The sequence below is a fragment of the Ursus arctos genome, unplaced genomic scaffold (assembly GCF_023065955.2).
Source record: "Ursus arctos isolate Adak ecotype North America unplaced genomic scaffold, UrsArc2.0 scaffold_10, whole genome shotgun sequence".
Lineage (NCBI taxonomy): Eukaryota > Metazoa > Chordata > Mammalia > Carnivora > Ursidae > Ursus > Ursus arctos.
In genome coordinates this window covers 3,474,553-3,491,891 of record NW_026622764.1, presented here as the reverse complement: position 1 = coordinate 3,491,891, position 17,339 = coordinate 3,474,553, and the positions used below count along the sequence as shown (strand labels likewise).

General features: G+C 43.4%; 1 protein-coding gene across 1 annotated transcript in view; it reads left to right on the top strand.

Annotated features, from left to right (window-relative positions):
• The window catches only part of MYO16 (myosin XVI), a 466,166-nt gene that overhangs the window by 374,200 nt on the left and 74,627 nt on the right, over positions 1-17,339 (top strand). Inside the window, exons 29-30 of the mRNA XM_026493590.4 lie at positions 12,220-12,316; positions 17,020-17,266. Coding sequence (XP_026349375.3) covers positions 12,220-12,316; positions 17,020-17,266 — 344 coding nt within the window. The remainder of the gene's footprint in view (positions 1-12,219; positions 12,317-17,019; positions 17,267-17,339) is intronic.

Genomic DNA, 17,339 nt, shown 5'->3' with positions numbered 1-17,339 from the left:
TCGAGGAGGAATGGAAAGTTCTGGAGGTACTCTGAGTAGACTTAGTATGACTGACTTCCGGTACTTTTGTGAGAGCCCCTTATTTCTTCCAGGATCTCAGTTTTCTGTGTCTCACCAGATATCATTTTCTTGATGGAATAGCATCTTCAGATTACTTCATTTGTGGAAAAAATACAAAGAATTTGAATTAAGTCACAGTTTGAAAACAAGTTGCATGGAGCCTCGAGTTACTAACCTTCCATTGTTTGTTTTTAACAATTATTCAGATATCTATCTGTTCTATCTAAATACGTACATTTTTCAGTTTAGTCCTACTTTCAGGCGCCTTTGAAAATAATCCCTTCAAAACTATGCACATTTAATCCACCACTTTTTGCCCTGATTTCCCCACACCACAGAAAAGTGACTGGCAGGCACTTAGGCCCATGTGGAACATGCTTGTTTTGCTATGTTATGTCATTTATGTAAAGTGAAAACTTTTGAAACTACTAATTCTAAGTGGAAAAATAAATGGTATAATATGATTTTCACACATTTTATATGAATCAACTGGTTATAGGATGATTTTTTCTGTGTAGTTATTTGAATGCTATATTCATTTTAAAGCCATCTGGTGGGATGACGAAGGGAGAAACAAATCTGTCAGAGTCAGTCCAAGCGCTGCCAGGGGCGCCGTTTCCGAACACAGACGCTCGGAGCACAGGCAAAGTCAGCGCTGGGGAATGGCTGGCCCCCGTTTGGGAAAGCTTTTGCGGTGAAGTTTCACTGTCCTTTCAGACAGATTCTGAGGGCTTTGGAAAGTTCTGTGGAAAGGCAGAGAAAGAGTCCTGTGAGGTGGGGCTCCCTTGAAGCAGGGCCTCACGATAACTGTTGCTGGGAACTATGGAAGAAGTTGAGAGAATTTGACATGGCGTCAGGATGAGAAGGCAGACCCTGGAAGACTTCTGGTGACTTACTCAAGATTAGACAGGCAGGAAGGGAGAAACAGAATGGGATCTACAGCTTCCTCCCAACTACCCACACGATATGGTAGCTACTGTCTTGCGTGTGTGCGCGTGTATGCACATGAGAGCACACGTGTGCACGCGTGTGTGTGAGACACGGAGATCGGGACAGAGATCCTGAGAGAAATAACAAGGGGCTCTCACAAACGATAAACCCCAAATCCTAAGGAAATATACTTTTCCTACTTGTGTTGGTTCACTAACAAAAAAATTATAAGAATTATTTTCTTTACCATCATCACTAGTGTGTTTTTCACAGGATGGCCTAGATTTCATGGCGCGTCTTCGTAAAATATATGATCTTTGAAGGAGCCCCTCTTACAGTGCTGAGAATCGCAAGATTAACATTTTACCATAACATTAAATAAAATCAGTTGGAAGAAAGATTTATTATTTCATTAATCTAAAATAGTACAGTAGAGAAAAGATAATAAAAGTAAGAGCAAGAAACTGTTAAAGTTTTAAGCACCTTCCACTTTTTTTACATCTTCTAAGACAAGACAATGGTATTAAAGCCCTTGGCTCTTATTAGCACAATAAATTAATGATTTATAACCTTTGTTTTATTACTCAAGGAGCACTTCATAAATCAGCTCTAAGTACAAGCTAGAAAATAGCCTATAAAATTATTCTTTCTCTCACATCCCTTCCCTTTCTCTAGAATTATTAATGTTGAAAATAATAAACGTTAGGGATCTTAGCGCATCTCTTGGTACTATGTGCATTATAAACTGGGAATTACTATATCCATGCACGTATATTGATTTTCTTTTTTCTCTTGTACTAGACACATACGCATACATATATATGAACACATTTTTGTTATGAAAGTAGTATTTATTCTTGATAAGAAATTTGAAAAATAGAGAAAATTAAAGAAGAAAATACAGATCACCCATCACTGAACTACCCAGAGATAAGTACTCCAAAGGTTGGGTGTGTATTCACTGACTCAGCTTTTAAAAATAACATTACAAAGTCTGATTCCTGGTCAACGTATCTCTCTCTTCTTTCACTCTGAACTTCGTTGAGGAAAAATATTATGTTTTCTTTTTTCATATATATGTTCTCATGTGTGTGTGTGTGTGTGTGTGTGTGTGTGACTATTACATTCCCTACAGGGTCTGGCACATAGTAGACACTGAACGTGTTTTTGTTGAATGAATGAATGAACCTACTTATTACTACGTTTTCTCTTTGGAAATGAAGGTGTCCACCACCAAGCCTTCCTGACACATATGATCACTTCTTCATACCTTCCTCTCAGCTTCCTTGCACCAAGGCTCAGTATAATATCTGGCACTCAATAATTGCTAAGGGAAAAGCAGCTGTGCCTATTCCTAACCCATCTCTCATCTCTCAGAAGTCTACTTCATTTCCTCTAGCTCCAGACTTCCTAGTTGATTGAGCCAACAGGCATTTATTGAGCACCATCGGTGTCCCTGAAGTTATACGAGGCAATAGGGTGCAGTGCAAGGGCAGAATGCTGTGGCCCTCTTCCACAGGCTTGCAGGCTAGCGGGGTCAGGAGGGAGGGGAAACCACAGTAAACTAATAAGGAGGACAGGTTGGGATCCACACTGGGAAGGAACCCATAAGGACCCTGGTTTAGATAGGCGGGTGTCATGAAGAGCATCTTTACAATGAACACGTGGGAGCTGAGATGTGAAGACTGAGGAAAAGGAAGCAGGGTCTGGGGCAGGAGCCGAGTGTACCAACCCCGGAGATGAAGTCAGCTGAGGGCTGGTGGGCAGGGTGGCCGGAGCACCAGGAACCGGGAGACAGGGGAGAGAACAGTGCCATGGGGCAGTGTTTCTCAACCTTATGTTTTCATTATCATTGCACTAGGGAGGAAAAGTAATGAAAGAGTTACTGATGAATTGATTACTGGGAAGGGTAAAAAAGTCTTAGCTCTGACAGTGGCTTGTGGTCCTCAAAGCTCAGTCCTCCTGGACAGTAACCACCAACTGCTTGACAGCTACTAAAAAGTGGTGATTCTGTCCATGTCTCATCCAGTGTTCCATCTCGTGCATATCGATCCAGTCGTCCCCAGTTCCAGCGCTATTTAGTCCTGCAGCAAGCCTTTATTATGCACCTATTATATGCTACAAACCTTGTAATAGCAAAGGGTTTTTTTTTTGCTGATCAGGAACCGGTTTCACCCTTTGGGGACACCGAGTCACCACCTTGAGAACAGGGCTTAGCAGGAGCCAGGGGCCACGCCCTTGGGACCTTGGTTGCATCAAAACACGTTCTGTTTGAAGGTCACTGTGAAGCTATCAATAAGCTTCAAAGAGGTTGATGACGTGACCTCACATTTGATGCTTTAAATGTGAACAGATGTATAGCTGGACATTAAGAACAGAGCCGGGAAGCCAGTGAACAGGTGGGGGCAGCAGCAGTGGTAGGCGGGACAAGGGCAGCCGGGGCAGGGAAGCGACAGGAGACGACTCACAGTGGCCTTCAATAGATGGGCCTATTAAATCACTTGAAGAGTGAAACCTCTTTTAAAACCGACATTATTAATAAGTGCGAATTTGCCGCGCATAATACGGGCAGATCTCGAGACGATGCAAACACCTGACCCTCTAGGAGTTGGAAGCAGAAGACGGTTCACAAAAATAAATGTAGACGAATCTCAGAGAAAATGTGAACACACCACACAACGGAGAGTTGGGAAATTAGGAAAGCGATGTACGTATCTTTTTTTAATATCTAAACATGCTCTTCAGGACAAACGGTATAAGAGCAAGTGCCCAGGGTGAAGCGCCACGCGTAGTCCTAGCTTGAGAAGTAAAGCAAACCTCGGAAGACACACACGGCAGTGACTTGGCGGACACTGTTGGGGGAGGCCCCCCGCGTGTGTGTGTGTGCGCGCACACACACGAGCAGGCCTTGGACAGGACAATGGGCTGTGATCGCGTGTTCGCTGCCGTTAATCATTTATAGCGTACACATTCCATGAGGCAGGTCATTCTGATTCGTATTATCAAGGTCATTTTGCTGAAAACAAAGCCCGACGGTGGGTGCTCCTTCGATGAATGCAGCATCTTCTCCGCTGCACTCTCCTCTCTGATTCTGAAGCCGATAAGCTTTGTGTGGGTTTCACTTGGGTTTGTTTTTCCCGATGTGCGGCTTTGAGCTGAAGAGGTTTGCTTTCGTCAGTGCTCTTGACCACATCGATGTGATTTCTGTAATGAAGTAATGTGCAGGATCACGCAGTGAGTTATTCACCAGTCAGCTCAGAATAGGAGTTTTTGTTCATCTCTGCTTGCTGTACAGGTCATACTGTTCTAGGTGAGAGTAACTAATTTTCTTAACCTGTAATTATATGTAATTCGAGCCGAACCACCTTCCTCAAATACCGGAAGCTGTGGTACTCTGTTCGATGTGTGTGGCTGTAATTATCTTCTCCGTGTTGAAGTTAAACTTCGAGAATAGTCTATTTATAACAAAGAGAACTTGTATTTTAGTATAAATGTACCCTCAGAGGATGTTTAAAAATACATTTAGAGCCAGGCTGAACATTAGAATATTTCTATTTGGTAGTTTTTCAAAGCTACCATGAAAATGTAAAGTATTGAAGTATTAATAATAAAATATGCACGCATATAGTAATGCCCATCCTTAGAAATTGAATGACTCAAAGAAGCAAATAAGGGAAATATGTTAATTCAGCCTGGAGAAGGTGAATTTTAGTTAAAGGCTTGTTTTACTGAGCTGCTTGAAAGGATAGACCATATTCTATTCTTCCTTGTGGTCCTAGAGCCTGGCAACATGCCTGGTATCAGGAAAGCCCCTGGCAAATGTTGGGATGGATGGATGGTTGGATGGTGCGTTGGATAAATGAATGGATGGGTGGATGAATAGAGGGATGAATGGGTGGGTGGGTAGAAATAGAGGGAGGGATGGATGTGTACATGGAAGGATAGAGGGATGATGAAGGAGTGGATGGGTGGGTGGATGGACGGATGAATGATTAAATAGATGGAGAGGACAGAAAATTGGTAGGATAGATGGATGAATAAATATAAGAGAGGAAAACTATAAGGTACAGTATGCCTGAGAGTATGTGAAAATGACACAGAACCAGGAATAAGTGCAGGACTGTTCATGGTGGGCATATGGAAGTGTTGGGGTTTGGAGCTGTTTCTGTTTGGAAGAGATTACCTGGTAAGCACAGTAAGAGCTTTGCATGGTAAAAGTAGAAAGAACAGTGCTTTAAAGGAACACAATGACATTCTCAGCTCTGCAGGAAGGAAAATGAGGCTTATGGGAGAGTGATGCAGACATCAAAACACATAAAAGAAAAGTGTGTTGTTCAGAATCTTGTCAAGAAAGCTGTTTTAAAACTGGGAACAGACCTACTTTGGTAGGGCACTTTAAGAGATACTGGGCATATTTTTGGAGTGCTAATAGTACAGTGAATGATGGCCAGTTTGATGCAACTATAACATATCTTGTCTTTAAATGAGAAGTATTTATTAGAATAATGCTAATGTTTTTAAAGTAAGGGATATTAACATTTTCTAGGATTCTTTATCAGTAATAATGACAATAAACCATTTTTGTAGCCAAAAAAAGCATTCACCATAAAGTATTAGTAAATGTATGGTAATTATTAATAAAGATATTTCAATAATTATAGACACAGATAGAGAGGGAGAATATCCGACATAACACTGACAGCAGCAGTTACGTTATTCAATACGAATTCCATACATAAGAATGCCATAGGCCCTTCATAGTGTCTACAGGAGTCTTGCATCGGTTTTCTGTTCTCACAGAGTGTGTGGGAAGTTGAAGTAACAGTAAATAACACCTATTTTAGAAGAGTAGAATGTGTGAGCTCTTCAGAGATTAACAAAAATCATACTGTGGAGGGCTTTGAATGCTAAACCCAAAGGTATACATTTAAGCTTCTAGGCAATGTGGAATCCCTGAAGGTTTCTGGGAGTTTAATAAATTGGAGGCAATGTGCAAGGTAAGTCAAAAGCAGGTAAAGAATTTGAGGGCGAGATAAATTCTAGATTTTGGTGTGCAATAATCTTATGTGGGAAATGTGGTGGCACCAGAAATATGCAAAGTTAACATGTTTGTTTCTTGCTCTTTTCATTAGATACATTTTTACAAAATGAATGAGTTCAAATAGTTTAAACAGATTTAATTTTTTAAATGTATTTATTTATACAATATTTTTATTTAAATTCAATTAGCCAAGGTATAGTACATCATTAATTTTTGATATAATATTCAGTGATTCATTAGTTGAATATAACACCCAGTGCTCATCAGATCACATGCCCTCTTTAATTCCCATCACCCAGCTACCCCATTCCCCACCCACCTCCCTTTCTGCAACCCTCAGTTTGTTTCCCAGAGTCCAGAGTCTCGTATGCTCTGTCTTCCTCAATGATTTCTTCCCATTCAGTCTTCCCTCCCTTCCTCTATTGTCCTCTGCACTGTTCCTTATGTTCTGCATATGAGTGACACCGTATGATAATTGTGTTTCTCTGATTAACTCATTTCACTTAGCATAATACCCTCCAGTTCCATCCATGTCGATGTAAATGTATTTGAAGTGAACTGTTTTTTAATATCTGAGTTCATGTTATAATTCATGTCCGGTAAAATCTCTCCTGAAATTCTGCTTTCTTCATTTTAGTGTTCCATTTGCTTTTTTCTCCTTCACCTTAATAGATGTAACTTAAGATCTTTCTATTTGTCCAGTATCGTCCTAGCCCACACGTATCTCACAGTCAAGTTGAATATTCAGACAGGTGTACAAATAATGACAAAAACAGGAACTCAGTGATATTATAGAGGCATATACGAGGTGCATTAGTGACACGGGTATACTATGAGAATGAATTCATTATTTTAAGGTACACACTAGACTCAGAGTTCACCAAGCCATCTGTGTTTTAAAGGGTGGATAGGAACTTACCCAGTAGATGATTTAGAGAAAGGTATATGGAATACGTTCAGCCAGAGGAGAAAAGCAAGCTCCCACTCCGGAACAGCAAGCAATACGATATAGTTCGAGAATAGATACATCTGAATGCATTGAATAAAGCCATACTATAAAAAGTCTAATAAACATTTCAAAAGAGTTTGAACATTATCCTGAAAATCGCGACCCGCTATTAAATGACATTAGGCAGGAAAGGAACATGAGCTTGATGTTTAGAAAGATCACTCTGAAGGTAGTTTTGCCCATGGCTTCCCAGCCAGTGAATGGGGGACATTTCTACAAGGGCGAGGCCAGTAATAGCTTCCTCCTGCGGGAATCCCCTGGTTGCCATGGAAACCGGGAGTGTCTGTCCCTCTATCCCTCCGCAGGAGGGCCACCTCTGCCGGCAGGCTTGCCCCCACCTCCTCTTTGTCTGCCCCTCCGTGACTGGAGGCAGCCTTCAGTGACGATGAGGAGGAAAGGGAGAAAAGGGAGAAGAGCATCTTCACAGGTCCCTTTGATCTCTGTCTAGTGCAGCCTCCAGGCCACCTACACGCCATGGAAGGGCCGTCCAGCAGCTGTCTGGGCTCCCCCAGCCCCCACCTCTAAAAAATCCCTGAGAACTGTAGCAGGAATTGAAGCTTCCGAAGTCATCAATGACAATTTTGTTTAATCTTTTAAAATCTGTCACTTCAAAAAAAAAAAAACCTAATGGTTTTCTAATAAAAATAGCGATGACTATAATTCACAGATGGTTTACTTTTACAGAGTCAGAATGACATTAACATTTTAATCTCAGATCAGAACACTCTGCATCTAGGGAGAGCACAGGGAGAGGGCTCAGTAGGAGAATGTTTTAACCTCTCCTTCTCTGTGGTTGTGAGAAACATCGTTTGATAAGAGAATGCAACCAAAACAAAAAATGTAGGTGATTGGAACATTTGGTTGCATTCAAATGAATCCAGATTTATTGGGTTTGGTACAGCACAGTAAGGCACGGACGATGGAGTAACTTGACATGAATTTATTCCATAGAAAAAAATTAAGATGGCCAACACTTTTCTCCTGGTCAACATCATTAAGAGACAATAAAAATATAGAATCCTTGTGATCTTGTCTGGATTTTGCTGGTTAAAAAATATTCCTAGATTTACGTCCCAGTAATCCTTAGCCTGAGTGATAGCAGAGGATTTAAGACTACGATGTGTTATTTAAAATAGTTTCTGACAAAGAAATCCAAAATACTACTAAATGATGGATCTCATTCTTTATGGAAAGAAGGAGCATTTGCTATAAACATGATGTCTCTAAAAGACCAGCAAAATCAAACAAATGTTAACATTTCCAATGAGTATCTCCAAATATTGCCAATCCACAAATAAATTACACGGTAAAATATATGTATATATAAAGAGCGAATGAATGAATGAATGAGTCGGCCCATTGGATAAGTGTAAAGTATACCCAAGTAGCTGAATGAAGAATTTTTTACCCCATCTGAATGTTATGGCAGCACAATACCCAAGCCAAGCCCACAGAGTCTTTAGCTGTGCCTTAGTGGGACACTTGTCATGGAGATCCAGGCTTCTGTCCCCTCCTCCTCCCACTGAACCAAAAGCCCAGAAGCCTCCCTCATTTACAAAGCCTTTGGTGTTACCTCCGGAGAATTGCCACGGGCACAACTATACCAGAGCCTCGCCAGGAGCTTGGGGAGCCGGTCTGTCGCTCGGGCTCCCAGAGGGGCGTCTGCCTGTCTAACGCTGCACCTTCTCCTCACATGCCCTGTGCCTCTCGTTCCCGCCCAGCTCCTCCCTTGCCACTCCACGGATCTCAGGATCCTGCCTGCAAGACATGCCGATCTGTCATGTGAAGCACTCAGACCACTCCTTAATGACCCACCTTCGGGTCCTGTGAAATCTCTAATACATTGTGAGGAAACCTACCGCATCCGTATTTACGCCCCTTCTAATTTAGCCTCCACATGTGAACTGAAAACTGGACGCTCCTGAAAATACTCTGTTAGGAGGTTTCACTTTTTCTCACTTCCTTTGTCTCAGTGGGGGAGCAGGGCTAGCTGACTCATTGCTCCCCAGGCTTCTGTCTTACGTCTATACCATTTGTAGACCATTTTCACCCCACTTTTCTTTTGTCGCCCCCATCATTTGTTCTATCACCCACTGGCTGCCATGACTTATCTCCAGTTTGCTGAATGACTTAGGGTCTGGCTTCTGTTTTCATTGACCATCATAACTTATTTTCATCCTTGAAGACATTATCATCCATTGCAATGACTCATCTTATACCAGGACTTCACAATTCCTTATGTTCTGTTTCTAATCTGAATCCACCCTCCCCACATCCCTACCACTTGTGAAGTTCAAGAATATATCTTCATATCCTTCAGGAGATGTAAATATATGTGCATAATGGCAAATATGCAATGCAATATAATAAGAGAAATAAGGAATCATTCATAGGGTGTTCTGGGAACACAAGCGAAAGTCATCCAAGGCCTACTAGAGGTGGATAAATGGGTCTCAAAGATCTAATAATGAAAGTGGAGCTTGATTTCAGTCATGAAGGATAAACAAGAGTTGGCCAACAGACAAGCAACAGTGGTTGAATATTCCAAACCCAAATTGTGATGACATTATATTGTCCCACCTCACCGGGTACCTCCCAGAGCCAAGCCCAACAACCCATTCTTCAGACGGTTTTAAGAAGGAACTTTGTAAATTTCAAATACAATTTCAAAAGTTATTTTTATGAAATTCAGGGGATCCTCTTTAGTCTTCAGTGGATCCACATCGTTCATAGAAGAATGTCCAGGTTTTCCTGGAATACTCTTCACGATGTGGCCGCCAGTTACATGTGTGGCCTCTTCCCTCATCACTGCTCACGCAGCTGCACCCCAACACAGTTTTCTGCCCCTTGCTGTTCCCAGGCTGCTTTTTCTATTCCACACTCATCTTCTCCCTATATCCCTTGACACCCTGGAGAATTCGTGCCCATCCTTCAAAACTACATGGCTGAGATAACTTGCTTTTCAGCGAATCCTACCTAACTTCATCTCGATCACCTCTTCCTCTTTGGTGTCCCTTAGACATAAATGTCATTTTTTGCTCACTGCTGATCTTCCCCAGGAAGCTTCTCTTTAAGGACAGTATCCTCCTTTGTATCCCCAGCATCTAGCACAATTCTCAAGATAAACCTACTTCAGTGTTTTGAATGGCTGTTAGAAACATCACTCTAGGGGATCTTTGTTGTCCTGTCCAACTCCCTTTTTGTCCAGCCAGGGTCCCCATTTAATTAAGAGAGTGGAACTAGAATCCAGTTGTCTTAATTCCATTCCATAGGTCTTTTCCCCATGTCTAGCACCCCCCATAGATAAGTTCCCCTAGCAATCATCACTGACTCTACCCATTGGGTCGTATTGCTGGTTATCACTTTTCGGGACTTGCATTTTGGGACCCAGGTTTTCATGCATTTTGCCTTTGGGATTCAGTTTCCCACAATGATTTGCAGACCACAGTCAGTGATGAACAGAAAGATGCCATGCTCCCTCCTTCCCAGTGCCTGTCTCACAGATTTGTTCCGCGGCGCTCACAGACAGTACCAACTGTTCTTCCTGTTGGCTGCCAAAATAAGTCAGCAGTTGGGAAGGGGGGAAGACTATGAATTATGGAAAATAACTAGGGAGAGAGAATGGCAAAAACAATGGGAAAAAAGTAACAAGTCTGTAGTCCCCCCACCCAGGTGACTGTCTCAAATTTCAGCAAACTACAAGGAAACTAAACGAAGAACCACATCCGGTCAACCAGAAGCCTCTGAAACAGGACAGTCGTTGAGAACTTTCCCCATTGATCTGACTCACCAGCCTGCCCGGCATCCTGCAAGACTCAGGCCCCAATCTCTAGCACAACCGTGTGTTTCGTTAAGACGGCAGATCACGGCGGAGGGGGCACCTAGATGGAAGGATGGAGAGTGACAACATATGTTTGGAATAGACTCAGTTTCCATATGAAAAGGTTCCTAAACCACCTCTGGCCGTTCTGGAGACAAGTCTGACCTATAAACCCTTCCAGTACCTAATGGCGTGTGCATATGTGCAAGCTTCGGGTGTCATGGTGATGTATGCTGGAGCAGTGGGGTGTTAGCATTTTAACGTCCCCATCTCACGCTTGGGAGCACACGCGTTAGTCGTCTCATCTTGGTGGCGTTTGTCTCAAGTGCTAAGAATATGATTATGAACATATCACGAGGTGTGCCTTAGCAGTAGTTTTTCTTAATCTAGCAGCATATCACCTCGGAGCTCCGGCGGCACCTCATGTTGGTATTTACCAGGCTCCCCTGCAATTATTTCTGCCGCTTCCCCTCCGAGCCTGCGAGCATTTACATTGCGAAGGGCATTCCTCACACCTACCACAGTTCTGTGAATTCTTAGAAAATACACACAACGCACAAGAAAATTATTTTAAAAATGCATGGATGTGGCTTATTGTTTCGTGGCTTGAAGACTTCCCTTTGGCAGCTGTCCTCCTCAGTAGCACTAGCTCCCATTCCACTGTAGCTTTTGTAGAAGCTGTTTGGAACACGCTTTTTAAAAATGCTGGAGAGAAATGCTCATTGTATTGCTGTTTACAGAATCACCCGGAAGATTATTGCTCGTAGATGACTTTGTTAAGACTTTTTACTTTTGTGCCGCGGCTCTGTAATTGTGGCTGTATAAACATTCAATTTATAATAACATACAGCGTCGTGGGAAAAAATAATGGAAATGAAACAATTTTGCGTGTCAGCTTTATGGGGTTTGTTGGTCTTTTTGTTTTATTGTTTTCCTTTTCATAGACTCAACCTCCCTGCTTTGAGTCGAGGAAAGAAAAGAATCACAAAGGGAGGAGAAGGGTCTAGCTCTGCAACGGGAGCGTTCGTTGGCAGGGTTGGTCTTCCTTCCAGTGGAGTCGAGGCCTGTGTTTCTCCTTGGTCCCGCACGGTGCAGCCACCACAACCCTCATTGTGGGCATTTGCAAACATTCATGACAATGTGTGCACACAGCAAGCACACGTATTAGAATAAAACCTTTGGGATTGCGAGTCAATGTAATAGCATTTAAAAAAAATTCAGGAAAATATACTGGAATTAATTTTGTTAGCTTTGTTTCTTCTAACCCTCTTCTGGAAAAATCTCTCGCCCGCCTATTTTCCCATCATCATTTTTGGCACCTTCATGCTATTTAATGTCTCCCTGCTGTTTGTGTTTCAGATGGGAGTCCGAAAAGTGTTTCTAAAATACTGGCACGCCGACCAGCTCAACGATCTGTGCCTACAGCTGCAGAGAAAAATCATAACCTGCCAAAGAGGTAAGAGTGCACACGCACCTTTCCGAACCTCTTTGAGTTGTGAGATACGGAATCATTCAGTGCGCCCCTGAGTCGGAATGTCAGTGGGATCTGTGCTCCAGTGGGCCCCTCCGTCCTTGCGATGACACGACATGTGGGCAGCGTCCGGGAGCTGAGCCAGCACCGTGGCTCCCTTTGCTCCTTCCCGGACTCAAAATCAGCATATGCATGCACTGCTCCTACTGCATCCGGTAGTCACTCCCTCTGAAATTTTATGTCAAATGTTCACCTCGCTCACAGTTGGGAATCTTAGAATTTACAGAGCCACCACCTCGCAAACTTTCGTGCTTGTCGATCTGTTGAGAGAGCACAGAACAGGAAGCTGTACCTTGAATCCTCAGTGGGAACCCCCCACCCCACGTGGCCCTGGGGTGCAGCTAGGAGCCAGATGTAGACCGTTTCCGTCAGCGTCACCGGAGTGCTGGGATTTTATGTAATCCTACCTGTGCCTTGGGAAGATCCTTGACTTTTATCTTTCCTTTATGAAGTGACAATAATATTGGAGTATTATCTTTCATAGCAGACAGCAGCAGCATTTTATCATTGGGAGAGATACCGTGTAGAATTTTTTCCCTATAAAAACCCAAGTGACCATTGAAAATGGGTACATTTAAAAAAATCTTAAGTAGGCCTCACATAAAATATATATACCCTTAATAACATTAATTTTTAATTTGCTTGGTGATTTGATTATATTATGTATCATAAATATGATATTTAAAGAAAGGTCAAAGAAGAAGATGTTATAGGCTATTTGGGGGGAACCTGTTGTAATGTTGTAATGCAATTTCCTGGTATGTCCGGAAATGTTAAATACAAGCACAGCTCGTAGGATGCAGAAATCGGTTTTATTCTGTTCAAGCCACTGTCCATTGAGCCCCTGCATGAACCCTCCAAGGGGGTCCCGTCATTTTCTGGTGATAAAAAGCCCTGCTATGCTCCGGTGCCCCAGACTGTCTCCATCAGAATTTTACAGGTCCAGTCCAAAAAATGCTCAAAATTCAGAATTACCTTCCAAGGTAAACCATCCCTCTTGGCCACCTCAGGCCCTGCGGGTGGGGCCTGGGCGCGGCTCTCACCCTGTCTCCTCGGTGTGTGCAGCCCCCTGGGGCTGGCGACAGAGAGGGAAGAGGAGGGGACAGGGCAGCTCTTCCGTCTGACCGGCACCTATGTAGTCTGGCATTGGGCTTCTCTGACGGGGCTGCAGGTGTTCAAAGGCCCTTGGCCTACGCGGGAGTGCATCGGCGGGCTCTTCGGCACGGCGCACCTGCGAAATGGCCCGACCTCTCCTCAGGACTTGTCATTCCCCCCCAGCCTCTGGACCCCCACGAGCACTCTGGCCTCAGTGCTCTGGAATAAGCCCCTCGAAATGACTCCAAGCAGACGTCTCTTTCTTGACAAGTACATCTAGTGCCTGAGAAACACGGTATGGGACCCCGGCACGGTCCACCGTGTCCTCCAGACCCCACGGTCACATGGCTGGTTCTCCGTGTGGGCTCCTGAAGCCACTGTCACCAGCTGGGAGGTCAGCAGTGGTGTGGGAAGCCTCAGGTGATGGAGGGAGTTCACGCCAACTCTAGGCCACTCTTGCTCCTCTCTGGGTTATGTCGGTCTGGTCTTAACTTCATTCTTCATGAGCGTAGGGAGAGGCTGGGGTCCCAGGTCGGTTTGCAATTCTGTGTTAGGGCTCAGCCCCACCAACCGCTGTGCCCTGGGAGCCCCTGCAGGGTCAGCATCACCTGGGAGCCAGTTAGAAATGCAGAGTCTCAGGCCCCCACCATCTCCAGAATCAGCATCTGCACTTGTGGCCTCAGCTAGACCTGGGATAGGGGACCCCATCACCAATACCAGTGCCCTCACCCCTGAGCTATGGAGCCAACGGAGAATCCCATTTACTATCATGTTATCTATACATACGACGGGATCTCAGATTCTCCTGGAAATTTTCCTTCAGTACAATGAGAAGAACGTGTACCCCTTTTTCCCTCAGGGATGCCCACTAGAAACATCTCCCCTATTTAATGGCAGAGATTAATCTGACCTGTTGACCTGAAATGGAAGAAACAAGCAGAAGTCTAGGTATTCCTTCACATTTAAAGAGAAAAATTGAGACAGGTCTTAAAAAATGGCATCACAATAAAAACCATAATTTCAGATTGCATAAATGGAATAATGGATATAAAATATCTTTAAAATTACAGGCTCTTAAATGCAAAGCATTAATTATTGATTTTTATTTTTACATCTCTTGGAACAGTCTCTTCAGTACTTTATGCTGGTGTGAAATTTACTAAACATTTATACAATCTGGAGTTATTTACTGTTTTTCAAGCGTTCTCATTTTTCCTTTGTACATGTTGGGGGCAAGAAAGCTGTAACTTTAAGCATTTTAATATTCAGTGACTCCTAATGGAAGTTGCTTCCTGACCCTACACGCTCATTTTGTCCTGGATGAAGACTGTCTTTAAAATCTCAAGGCCGTAAGTGTCAGGAAAGCCAACTTTTAACTTGTTGAGAACAAGTATCCGTTATCGATTGTGGCAAATTTATTTTTACGAGTCGCCTCTTCTTCAAGAAAGCAATTTTTAGCAGCTGGTATATCATTTTTACAGAATGTTTAAAGGCTGCCAGTGTGAAGTGTGAGAAGACGGAGTCCCCGGATGCGGGACAATGGGCCCCCGGTGGATGGACATGCGGTGAATAGCTCTGCTCTGACAGGGTCAAAGAAGTCTGTCATAGCCACATTAATCTTCCCTTTATTCCAAAAGATTAAACATCTTGAATACACCCTCACCTTCACCCTTCCAAAAGTCAATGTCTCAATTTTTTTTAATGTAATAGGAATGAGCGAGCAAACCGACCAATTTGAGCTCCTCTGTCTCTCTCAGTTGCCCAAGGCACGGTTAACCCTTCTGCCTTTTATATTCCTGGAAGTCTGATCGTACTTTCACTGTTTAATCTTTTTTCCCGTTAGTTAGTTCAGCATGACTGTTTTACAGTGCACTGAATACAACTGCATTCCAAAGCAACTAAACATTTAGTATTGCCATTTGGGGGGAAAAAAGAAAAAAACAAAAAAGCCTTAAGCATTTTAGATGTCTGCCTGCTATTTGCCTCTGGAGCCATAATAGTGGAAAGTTGTGTTCAGCTTTCCGCCTTCTAATCAAGTAAAGGCATCGAAATGAGTATCCTAGATAAGCCGCACGTTTATTCTTCTATAACCAGGGAACATTTTAAAGCGCTTAATGCTTTACAGGCCTTCCCCCTCCCACTATAAACAAAAACAAAATGTTTGTTACACACATTGGTTTTTCCCTGAAATTATAGATCTTGGAATTCAGCAGCTCCTGCTAACCTTAGAAACTCAGAACTGGAAGGGGCACCGTGCTAAGGTCAAAAGGCCCACCTGGGAATTTGCCCCTCTTCACAGCCCCCGGGAGAAGGGGCCATTTACCCTCTCGGACGCGCTGACTCCCTCTCTCAGGAGACGGCCCGATCCATTTACACCCTGTCTCGTCGTTGGAAAGTTCTTCCTCACGTTGATCACTAATACGCTTCCCTGTGACTTCTCCGTTGCTGACCTGCTCTCTGGGCAGCGTCTGGGTGGTCCAAGGCAAGGGAATGAGTTTGGCTGCCTAAGCACGGAGATTTGAAACCTGGCTCTATCGTTCATTGGTCGTGTTTACCTGGAGGAATTTTCTTAGCTTCACTAAGCTTCTCTTTCTCTGGGTACAAAATGGAGATAATGGTTTATGAATTATCGCTGAGTTTTGATATGAAATGGTAGAGTGTCTGACATATGGAAGTGCCTTTAAATGGTGGGCATTATTATTTCTGTTTTCAGGTCTTACCATTTGTTACAGACATAGTCATGATTTCAAAGTCTGTTCACTCACTCACTTCTCCCGATTTTTACACATTTTTCTAGCTAGTGCCACTGCCCTGGAGAGCAGGAAGGATGTCCTAAATTCACAGTCTCTTTCCAGAGTCCTAAATGCGTTGTTCGTTTTTCTAGGAGTTAAGTCATAGTCTTTTTTTTTTTTTAAAGATTTTATTTATTTATTTGACAGAGATAGAGACAGCCAGTGAGAGAGGGAACACAAGCAGGGGGAGTGGGAGAGGAAGAAGCAGGCTCATAGCAGAGGAGCCTGATGTGGGGCTCGATCCCATAATGCCGGGATGACTCCCTGAGCCGAAGGCAGACGCTTAACCGCTGTGCCACCCAGGCACCCCAAGTCATAGTCTTATTAGCAATACATGTTTTGAAGAGGACTTTGACAAGCCTCAGACATTTCTGTTCTACTCGGTTATAATGAGAGATGAGCCCTAAAATGGTCCGGTTGGAGCCACGCTGCAGAATTCTCTGGGGTTTGGACCTGGTTCCTCCCCACTGATTTTCGTCCAGTCCAGCTCATCCAGCAGGTGTTACGAAAAGAAGCGTGGATGTCTCATTCCTAAGCTTATGGATTTTGCCTCTTCGTGTTACCGTTGCTGAATTTAGATACCTTTTCAGATATGGGATTAGAAGATTTTGTAAATTCTTGTTCTGGTTAAATGCATCTTATGTTATAGCTGCTGAGACATCGATGTGTTGTGAGCTGTTTGTGTGTGTCTGGGTTTCGCCTCTCCTCTCACTGACCCATGATTGTGTTCTTTTATGGAAGTTGTAAGAGGATTTCTAGCACGCCAGCACTTGCTTCAGAAAAGGAGCATCAGACAGCAAGAGGTCACGTCCATCAACAGCTTCCTGCAGATTACAGAGGACATGGGGTTGAAGACCTACGATGCCCTGGTCATCCAGAATGCTTCTGACATCGCACGTGAAAATGACCGGCTGCGGAACGAAATGAATGCTACTTACCATAAAGAGAAGGTGGAGACCAGACGCAAGCCGGAGGAAGGAACCAAAAGGTAAAAGCAGAGAGTATGCAACTTTAATCCCCTTTGCCATTGATCCAGTGGAGTCAAGAAATCCCGATGAGCC